The sequence below is a fragment of the Coenobita brevimanus genome, chromosome 86 (assembly GCF_032717465.1).
Source record: "Coenobita brevimanus isolate Jiangsu-jjx chromosome 86, ASM3271746v2, whole genome shotgun sequence".
Lineage (NCBI taxonomy): Eukaryota > Metazoa > Arthropoda > Malacostraca > Decapoda > Coenobitidae > Coenobita > Coenobita brevimanus.
The window spans coordinates 27,778,216-27,789,726 of NC_137039.1; the positions used below are offsets into that span (position 1 = coordinate 27,778,216).

Genomic DNA, 11,511 nt, shown 5'->3' on the forward strand with positions numbered 1-11,511 from the left:
AAATATTTGTTGTTGTAAAAGATATACAGAGTACTTATACGACAAAGGGTGGTGGGTCTTGCCACACACCTTCAGCCGATACAGTCACGTACATTTAAAGGTTATACATTAGACTATGCAGGCAAAATGCATTAGAGACTGGCAGGCATGTGAGTCATTTTTTCCTTCTGGGCTTGGGTTTGTATGTGTGTGTAGATTCGTCTCTCTTACTAAGAAGAGTGGACACGAGCAGATGGTGGAAGCCCGTCAAACTTGAGTTTACAGATCCTCCACTTTATAGTCCGCGCGTTATGACGTAATTATTTACTATAGTTCAAAGTATGTTTTCACATCGTTGTAAATGCTTCAGAATGGAATTACTTATGTATACCTTTCATTCACGATGAGTGATTATAGCAAGAGGTGTTCTGTTATCACAAATGTTGCTTTGTTCCATTATTGTTTTTAAAGAACCATTTATTCACCTTGCTAGGCAATCATATGATTGTCAGTGCCAATGCTTTGATGTCCCTTTCTTTATTCAGGAATAGTTGTGAGTAAAGACTTTAGCCTCCATTAAAGATTGTGATGTCTATTTAGCTCCCATATACAAGCAGTAATATAGTGTGCATGAGAATGTTACAGATTATGTAAATTCATGGCTAAAATTTGACTTTCAGTAATACTGTGTTTAAAAAGCTTTTGGTTTTCGGACAAAAATAATATACTTTGTTAACCGACTATGATGAATATAACTTTTCAGGTCCTCTGCGTGCTTGAATCAACTACGAAAGCATTATTAAATCAAGATTTTTTTAAACTATTATTATTTCCTGATATTTGTAAGGTGGGGTGGGAGGAGTTTTCATCGAGCGGCTCAATCGTCGTCATGGCCAGCCAGAGTCAGGGGGTGCAGCAGCTTTTGGCCGCTGAGAAAAAGGCTGCGGAGAAGGTTGCAGAGGCGAGAAAGCGTAAGAATTAAAAATGAATTCATACATTTTACCAAATCAACTTGATGTAAGGCAACAGGTCTCGCAGACTTGCGTACCTATTGATCTGAAGCTTATATTTTTCATAAGCTGATTGTAGATGAATTTTGGAGAATAGGATGACCTTATTTTGTCTCGGTCAGTTTTCAGTAGTTACATCACTCAATTTTGAAACAAAAAATATTAATTCTTTACCAAGCAGATGCGCCCTTACCATATTTTATACTGAAGTGAGTCTCACAGGTTACTTGTGACTTGGATTACCACAGCTCCTGGGCATTTTTATAACCTTACCTCTGAAAGCTGTAAATGAGGATTTGGAATGCATAAATATTCCACTGACGTCTACCAGTAGCTGGCCATATTTAATGTTCCTAACACGCATTTTTTTCACTTGAAAACTGGCTGTCAGATGCAAATGAGGTTAGGTTGGTTTGGTTAAATCATTGTCTCCCATAGCTTTTACACGATACACTGGCGCATCCAGTTAGAGCTATGGTTGGTAAACCGCGTCAAGTTGGGGAGAGCGTCGGTAAATATTGCTGCAGACGACCTTGCTACTTCCTTAAATACCCTAGAATTGGTATATTTTGTTTGTTGCTGGGGAGCAAGTTGGCTCAGTGGTAAAGCTTGTGACATGAGATCACGAGGCCAAGAGTTCATGCCGCGCCCGGGTAGGTTCCTTTGCTGGTAGAGGTAGCATTCTCCTGCAACCCTAGCAGGGCTAGGCCTATATGATCTAGCTTTGGGGAATAATCCCCTTTATTTGTTTCCAATCGTTTCTTGCTGTCAAAATTCTACAGTTAAATACTGTATCTGTGTTGCATATGTATACTGTATACCAAAATTTCTTACCTTGAGATCGTGAGGTTGTTATAGTATAGGTGAAATCACTGCATCCATTTGGTAAAGAATTGCTGTATTTTTTTCTGGTAGATTTTAGTGTGGTTGGAATGAATCTGAGCTTAATTTTTGTTAGAATTCACCCATTTTGGAGATAGACCTACCCAAGGCTATTTTTAAAACACGTGAATTCTGACAAAAAATGAAGGATTAAAAACACTCAAATCACACTAAAACAATCAGAAAATCACATTTCTAACTTAACCTAACACACCCTAGCATAGCCTGACCTTACCTTATGCAGCATAACTGATTTTCTTGATACAGTACCATTTATGCTGGTCCTGTCTAAAGTGAAGTTCACTTCCACACTTTTTACATCTCATGGAAGAAGGCAGAACACCATGATGGCATAGGAAGTTCACGGTTTCTTTGTCATTCTTTAAAAAATGAGCGATTACATGTTCTGTCAGGGTACACCCACTACAAGAGGAAGCCCTTGTGCAACTGGCTGAAGTAAGGGATATTTGAAATTTGAAGATGTGCATATGGTCTCAGCAATTTGATTGGCTTGCCTTTTGTCCGACTTTAATCTCATTGGCCGTGAGGCCTGAGCATGTGCAGTTGTCATGTGACGTCACGCCCGGGAGCAGCAGCTGGTAAGTCAGAAATTGAGGGGGAGGTCCAAGGTAAATAAATACTGTATAGGGTTTTCACGTTAAGTATGGGTCGTCCATGCTAAACAATGAGATGAGTTTGGGAAAACCCATCGTTGACCCAGGGTATCGTTAAATGGGGACATTATAGAAAGTATAGGGATGCGTTTGGGAGCCTTGGGATCCCCCCCCCCCAGCCAAGTCCAAAACCTACCCAGATGAGTCCAAAATCAAGTTTCTAGCTGACCTATACCCCCAAATAACATTTAAACAAGCTAAACTAAGCCTAAAAGCAGTTATAACTCACCTAAACCCAAAAATAAAATCTGAAAATCATCAAAATTTCATTCATTCATTCATTCATTGCCAGACGCCATGTATCCCAGACGGGGTGGCCAAGGGCTTAGAGTTAATTGTTTTACAGGGAGGGGCACTAATCCTCCACCAACCCCACTTGACACGTAGGGATGCCAACAGCATCTGGTGTTCCCAGGCGGTCACCCATCCAAGTACTAACCAGACTCATCAAAATTATGTCTGGAAAAATCAGACGTAGTAAACTGTACCCAGAAATGACAGTGTTCACCCCACCTATGACTAAAACACATTAATCTAGGTCTAAAAGCAGTTTTTAAATCAACCTAAACACAAAATTTGTCAAAAAAAAAAAAAATGCATAACCGGGGACTGGCCATCGTTAGGCAAGGAAGGCTGTTGAATTTTTTACATCACTAAGGCGGGGTATCACATTAAGGAGGATCAAATAGTGGGGTATACCAGTGCTTGTATACATTTCTGAGAACAATTTTATAGTGGAGTAGATTCAGAATAACATGGGTGTGTCAGATTTCCTGGATCATGTGATGTAAACTAATGAATATTGACCTTTCTTATTTCTACCTTAGCCCCATATTTTGAAGTCAATGAAAGAGTATTAGGACCTTATAAAAGGAAGTATGGTAGGCCTAGATTTCCAGTATTTTTTTTCCCTTGACCACTGTTTGACTGTGTCAGCATCATGGAAGGGTACCATATTGATGTCCCAGATTTGACTGGAAAGATGTTTACCCCAGTTGTTAATTTCTAGTTTTACGATCATGTAAAAGCAGTCAGGGTTGGATGTAGTTTGGTCTCCTACTCACAAATGTTATACAGTATATATATATTACTTTAGCTTGGCCTAGGGTGCTGATACATCCCAAATGATGTACCGGGTATGATCGGATGTTATGGTACTGTATTCTCGTTTTAGCTCATACTCATCATTTTGTGAGTGTTAAATAGTTAAATCATGTTTGTGCAAATGTATAACATTTTTAACCCCTCAGTAGCCACAGACGTCAAACAACGCCCCACAGTGCCAGTGGTGGGGGTGTCAAATTAGTGTGCCATAAAAAAAAAAAAAAAAAAAATGCAAACAGTAATAGGAAGGGAACAAAGGTCAGTGGTATGTTTACATGACACTACTGTACCGTCACAAGCACTCTGGCAGTTAGTTTATCTTGCATGTTTTCGGCCATTGGTTTACATATTATTGGCATATGCATAGTAATATTATTGATTTTTCCTTGAATCATAGGAAGTCACAGGGTGGGTCGGGTTTAGGAAACTAGAAAACATATTGCCAGTTGTGCCAGATGATTCTCTTCGCATCTGTAAGAAAAAAGGGGAAAAAAAAGTCAGTTATCAAAATTCAAAAAATGGTCCTGGGGTCTGGCCTGTGGTGCACATGAATGTATTTACCTCTCAGCCACTGAGAAATTAAGTCTAGTCATTTGGCAACCAGAAACTCATGTAATATAAGTTACGGTACTCAGGTCTTTCACCAGATAAGGTGCCACCTGGCAACTCAAGTTCTACCATGATCTTCATGAGTAACAGGTGTTGTCCCACTCATGCTGTTTGTTTTTCAGTTTTTGGTTAAGTGGAGACAAGGTAGGTTAATGCCTAAAATGGCTTGTAATTTAATCATTTTGGCAAGGAATTTATGTATTAAAAAAAAAAAAAAAAAAAAAAAAAAAAAAAAAAAGTAATTTCCAGTGGAATTAAATGTAGAAATAAAATTCATGCATAAAAGATAAGCAGAAAAATCATAGATATAACACCAAGTTGAGTATATGCTGAAATGAGAAAATTACCATCATCTTTACTGACTGACATAGGAAGAAAAGTGGGATGTACTTTGCGGTGCAAACTGTAACACTGTTGGCGCTGTACCAGTTTATTAAAAATTCAGCACCAGTTGTAGACAGGCATACAAGCTATGCAAAAAATACTGTAGCAATTTTATTCATAAGACAACCCTCAGTCTCCCCTGGGAGTTTTGAACTCTGGCCATAAGGCAAAATTGACCCTCTGGCTGGTGTCTCTGATCACTCATCCTTCAGGCAATAATCACATTAATCAAATAGGCCACCTTAGGGCAAGTAAAGATAATTCTTTCCCCTTAGTGATTGCGGCACTGATTTTTGTGACCCATGACATGGATACCCAGAAAAACCCCATTGCTCTTCCCATGCGTAACTCATTAGTACCTCACACTGCATCAGTTCTGTACAGTTATCAGTACATTGAACACTGCCCTTGTTATTGAAAATATACAGCCTATAGAATATTCTTAATGATATCAGTAACCTACAGTAGTGTATTTGATATGCCCATACGTTTGGGATATGACAGAATTTGCTGTATCGTATGCATGTTGTTGGTAGGTCGGGGCGCTCACCATCCACTCATTTGATGTAGTGCTTCTCTCAGGTGTCTGCCCTTTCCTCTCCTCCATCCTTCTTTCTTTCCATCCTCTTCGGTCTTTCTTTCATTCTTTCTTCTTTTTCTACAGGTGACTTTACACTCCCTTTTCTGTCATTCTTTCCCTCATTCTTTCCTCTTCCTTCTGCTTGTGGGTGACTTTACACTGAGAGACAAGCCAAATGGTTTCCTGTACACCAGAAAACCATTTACTACACTGGGTGGTAACCATATAATCAAATTTTGGTGCCTGGTAGTTTAGTGGGTAATTACGGCGCTTCAGTCGGATTGAGCCGGTGAAGGTTTCTATCCAAGGGGTGGTTGGGGTATATTGCTCACGTAATGCCACTCAGAGATGAGTGAGGCTGGTCACTCTCATCTTAAATGTCAGGACCAACTTGTCTAGCCCCGGCTCCTGCACTCCTCATGGGGCAACGTAGGATTGGATGATGGATTGATGGATGGTACAGTATAAGGAAATACAGTATATTTTATTTATGTTAAGGCTGTATCATAGGTAGATGTATATTTATGTTCAGGCTGTATCATACATAAATATATATTTATGTTAAGACTGTATCATACATATACAGTATACATATGTTAAGGCTGTATCACACATACTGTATACAGTATACCCTGTACTTAAGTTAAGGCTGTATCGTACATAGATATATGTTCACAGGAAAATACAGGTACTGGTATGATTCAATGTGAGCTATCCCTGAAGCATTATTTGAACCTCTAGACTTCTCACTCATGGAGATGAACTCTTTCACTTTTTGTCTGAGCATTGCAGTAGGGATATATGGGACTGCAGAAATTCAGTACTTTCGTTTAACTATACACTGTACTATGTAATAATTTTCACACAGGAAAGGCACGACGATTGAAGCAGGCCAAGGATGAGGCTCAGGCAGAGATAGAAAAGTTTCGACAAGAGCGAGAGAGGCAGTTCAAGGAATATGAGGCCAAGGTAAACTAAAAGCTTTACTGGCAAATATTTTAGGTATTATATAGTATTTACCTGCATTATTTTGGACATTTTGTAGTAGAGGTATGTATTAGGTTTAATTCTTTTGTTACTGTGATTTTACTACTCAGATATACTGGTAGCTAAAGCACCAAGTCCTGTATCAACAGATTTATTCACAAAATATAACTAATTTAAACTTTTCCATATAGATAACTTCACTTCAGGATTATCACTTTTGTTTATGTTGTTGCCATGCTTTGTGCCATGCTCATTGTTGATAATACTGTCCTCTGTAATCACAGTGCTGTGCAGTACTCCTAAGTCTTTACTTGTCAGTGCTTTACTTTCATTTACTTAGTTTTACTATTTACTTTTGTTTAAATACTGTACAGTACTATGGCATAACCAAGGCAAGTAGCACTTAACACAAATGCAGGGGTGATGGTGTGACAGATAGCACTTAACACAAATGCAGGGGTGATGGTGTGACAGATGTGGGTGTTGTGACAAGGTGCGGGTAGTGGCTGTAATGATGGTGCATGGCTAAGTTGTCATAATTTTTCTAGGTAACTTGATAGCCACTGATCCTGTATAGGTCATGGTGATGATGGCAGACATTAACTCAGGCACTGGGAGGCAATGTATGAGCCAGTGTCATGCGTGGGTAGCAGTTGGTCAGAAAATAAACCCCCAGTTTTAGGATCTTTCAGGACACCATTCACATCCATACTGCTGTGATATGGTTAATACTGCCTGAACCTCACTCTCCCAGACTCAGAACCACAAAATTATAGTTATGAAAGCAACATATAATTAATGCATGAAAATAAACATACAGGTCATTGAAAAAGATTACTGTAAAGAGTTTGGAGTAGAGGTCATGAATCCAGTGAGTAGTATTGATCTGCATAGTGATTTAACAAGTGGTTAGCAGTTAAGATATAATCTCAACATCTTTATCATGCAAATTCGAAAAGTTAGTTATTTTTCATTGGTGGTAGCAAGTCACTCATGCTTAGTGTAAGGGTCATTCATGATCTGTTTTCAGCACCTTGGGTCCCAGGATGACACTGCCCTCAAGATCAAGCAGGATACCCATGTAAAGGTAGCAGCCATGAATAAACAGGTGGCTGCCAACAAGGATCAGGTCAGTGTTATTATGTGGCTTTTAACTTCATCAGGGGCACAGGGGGCTCAGTGGTCGAGTGTCATACTCAGGACCAGGGGGTCGTGAGTTTGAGCCATGCCTGGTAGCTGCCATGCCAGGAAGAGTAGCACCCTCCTGTCACCTAACAGGGCTGTATGATCTAGTAAGATTTAGTTCAGGGAAACATTTTCCTTAACCTCATCAGTCCAACAGCATTTTTGTAGGTTTTATTCTTGCAGTCTCCGGGTACCTTAACTTTAATGATTACAGTAAACTGTCAGTTATCATCTGCCCTTGCAATATCCAGCCATCTACAGTATCTGGGGCTCCTGATTCGGCTCTGTTAAAGCAATATCCGGCGAAATTATGCGATATCCAGCACCGAAATGGGAGGTAACAGGTGGTTCTATGCAATATCCGGTGTTGAGGCATATCAACCAGCTCATAAATGGTACGGTAACCAACTGGTGCTGTGCTACAGTATTGCTGTACTGTATGATTATTTTATTGTATTTTATGCGTAGTTTTCATCTTTTACTCATGGGAATGTTTTGAGGATGGAGGTTTGAAGCAGATAGTAACATAATATCCAGCTTGTTGCTGAATGTTGGGCCTTTGGTGGGGATACTATGCAGTATCCGGCATTTCACTTTATTCAACATACGTCTTGGCTGAATTACAACAGGTAATTGAGAGTTTACTTTGTATATTGGAGAGGCCTTTGTATCAAGGGGTTAAGTATGCTTTCACTGACCTGTCTGCATAAAAGGGTCTGCCTCTGATGTAAATAAAATCATCTGTAGATAGTAAGAATCGAATAATTTAAGTGTTGCCAGATTGAAGAGGTTAAACCCTTCAGCCACCATAGCATATTTATTCTAACCTGACAAAGATGCCTAACATCTTTCAGCTCGGTTGATGCCCAGGTGTAGTCAGATTGGAGGACTGATTTGACTTGTAACCTCATAATTAAGGCTTATCATCATGCAACTGTAACTTAGTACAGTATTGAAGTTATGAAAGTGTCCCAGTTTCGTCAGTCAAGACCTTGTTATATTAGGTGTCAAGGAAAACTTTTACAAGTAAATTAAGCAGCAATGTAAATAGACGTGTCACTTTACATTATTACCACCTTGAGCCTCTTACAATCTTGCTTTCTTTAACAGATGCACTGGATGATTTGTAACTTGTGTTCCCCCCCCCCCTCCCCCACCAGAACCAGTCTTACTGGCAATTTTCCAGTGTTCAAGAGCAAATTTTATGTACCAGTATTGAGATTGACACTTTCGGTTATTTTAGTGTGGGATTTCTGCTGTAGATGAGTATGTGAGATGATTTGAGACATTTTTGTCGCTGCCTCTTTGGATGAACTTTGGGATTTGGCAACAGACATAAGACAAGTCAGATACTTAGACCTGTATTCTAAGTGATACGAGATTTTGTAATAAGTCCTTAGAAATTGACTTTGTGTATTGCACTTCAGTATCCATGTTTATGTTATGGATGCAAAGTATTTAAGAAGTTTAATGAAGTACCGTAATCAAGTGGAAATAAGTACAGTATAGGATCATGTATTGCGTATTCTTTTTTCTGCGTTCCTTGGGTACCTGTCTGCATTTATGGTCGCTGTGCATCCTAAATATTTGCATACTGAGGGTCTCTAATGGGTACTGAGAAGTCACCTGTTCCACTCAGAATACGACTTTTAATGTCACAATCTTTCCTAGGTGATCGAGCGCATCTTGCAGCTGGTGAGAGACATTCGACCAGAACTTCACACGAATGCCAAGAGAGGGTGAGAGCTATTGATGACACCTGCCTGATCTTATTGTGAAGGATCTTGTAGATGTGGAAATGTGTCTGTAATGTGATTGGTGTTGTTGAAGAAATGCTTTTGACATTAGTTGTACAGTACTATTTCAGATGTTTATTCTTTGTGCATAAATGAACATGGTAGGTTACGTTTGGTTGTACTTAATTCTGTCATTCTCAAATGAGCTGAGAAAATTGTTTTGATTGTCTCTCCTGTAAAGGGTGATGAGCACAATGATATAATGGGGAAGTTGTGAGGATACTTTGTTATTTAAGCAGTTTTGTACAGTAGAAGAGATTATCACAAACCCTACAATTTGACCTAAGATTTTAATTAAGAACAATGACCCTTCAATTATCTGACCCCTGGATGAAGCAGCTACCCAGCTTTACATTTATTGCTTCATTGGCTGTTAACCACATGAGCAACAAGGAATCTCTCTCTGGCTTTAGTTGCCCATGTACCCCCTCCTCCCCCTGTGGTGATAGGATTTATTTTTCCAATTGAAATTGATTACTGATACATTGTACAAAGAGTGAAGTGAAAATAAAGCATACAGCTCTTAGTGTTCACTAGAAAGAACTTGAAGAGTTGATGATTATTGATTTCACAGGTGGACAAGTTACTTGAAAGGCAGTGAGAGAATACAGTACAGTGCATGCATATGTATGTACACTATACCCACACAAAAGAGAGAGAAGAGGGAAGTGATTGTGTGTGCATGTGCATATGTATTTACTGTACATACTGCATTTTCATTGGACTCAGATTATCTGACTGTATAGCTTACCTATCCCATCCTTCTCCAAGTATAAGTTAGAAAATTGAGGGATCATTGTGCAGTATTCAGGTTTTGTGCATGGTATTAAACTGTCAGTAAACAGGCATTGGTTTTCTTTTACCTGGTTAATTATCATGTTCCTCCCAACTCAGCTCTAGGAGCAGTCTGCTGCCGGGGATAACTTAATGTAGAAAACGTTTCATTGTGCATTAATTATATATATATATATAAAACACCACATTTCTTGCAGAGTTCATAAATTGTCAGATTATTGTATACTCCTGGATATTTAACTAATTTCAGTTTAGTCATTCAGAAGCTGTATGTGGAAGCAGAGGTGCTACTTAACCATGATTGCATCTTTAGGTTTATTCAGAGGTAAGATAATGCAGATTTTACCTACTTCAGCTAAACATTTCTATTATTTACTGGTGCTGCTCTTGAGTGTCCGCCCTTTCCTCTCCTCCATTCTTCTTTCCTTCCATCTTCTTCTGTTTTTCTTTCCTTCATTATTTCCTCATCCTTTGCCTATGGATGACTTTACACTCCCTCTTGTCTTTCTTTCCTTTATTCTTTCCCCTTACTTCTGCCTGTGGGTGACTGTACACTGAGTGACAAGCCAAATGGTTTCGTGTACACCAGGAAACCATTTACTACGCTAGGTGGTAAACATATAACCAAATTTTAGCGCCTGGTGGTTTAGTGGGTAACAATTATGGCATTCCAGTCGGATTGAGCCGGTGAAGGTTTATATCCAAGGGGTGGTTGGGGTTTATTGCTCATGTAATGCCACTCGGGGATGAGTGAGGCTGGTCACTCTCATCTTAAATGTCAGGACCAACTTGCCTAGCCCTGGGCTCCTACACTCCTAATGGGGCAACGTTGGACTGGATGATCAATGGATGGATGGAGTCGTATTTTAGTGAGTTGTAACTCTATCCTTCTGGTTACTTTCCAGATGAAAGTGCATAATCTGCCTTCTATAATGCTGCTAGTTCCTGTAGGAACACAATTATATTTGCTGACTATGGAAAACCTTGTAGTAACTTATGCAAGCCAGTAACTGAATGTTTGTGTGGAATAATAAATTCATCATACACATGGCTAATTTCATGGCACAGTCGTTACATGTTTAGTTTCACTGTGTGTAATGTTTCTGTTCATAGGTCAGTTGGTTTGAATCTGATTATTCTTGCTTACTGTTCCACCTACTTAATGCTTTCCTTTTCTTAATTTTTGGGTCCTACCTCATCCCATCCCTAAGTGGAAAAAGCTTTCTGTATGTCATTACGCCCAGATTCAAGTTGTCAGTTAGATGTTTATCATGTCAAAAGCTAAATAATGAAAAATGTAGTTGGCTCCAAAAGTAGAAAGAAAAGGTTACAGCAAGTTGTTTTTCAAACCAAGTTTGGCTGGACACTCAGGAACCACAGGCAAGGAACTCCCCTTGCAAGACCATCCCATACAGTGAACCATGTTGCCTTATGGCTGACAGTGTCCCTCAAATGCAAGATGAGGGGAAAAGTGTGGGAGTTTGGTTCCTGAATGAATGGCACAATAACATTACCACCCAATTATC

The 11,511-nt window shown here is 39.3% G+C and overlaps 1 protein-coding gene across 1 annotated transcript; it reads left to right on the forward strand.

Annotated features, from left to right (window-relative positions):
- Nucleotides 1-837: 837 nt before the first annotated feature.
- Nucleotides 838-10,036, forward strand: Vha13 (V-type proton ATPase subunit Vha13). Its single transcript, XM_080280891.1, has 4 exons — nucleotides 838-950; nucleotides 6,091-6,191; nucleotides 7,240-7,338; nucleotides 9,066-10,036. The coding sequence occupies exons 1-4, from the start codon at nucleotides 869-871 to the stop codon at nucleotides 9,135-9,137; spliced, it is 354 nt and encodes a 117-aa protein (XP_080137017.1). The 5' UTR covers nucleotides 838-868; the 3' UTR covers nucleotides 9,138-10,036.
- The last annotated feature ends 1,475 nt before the right edge of the window (nucleotides 10,037-11,511 follow it).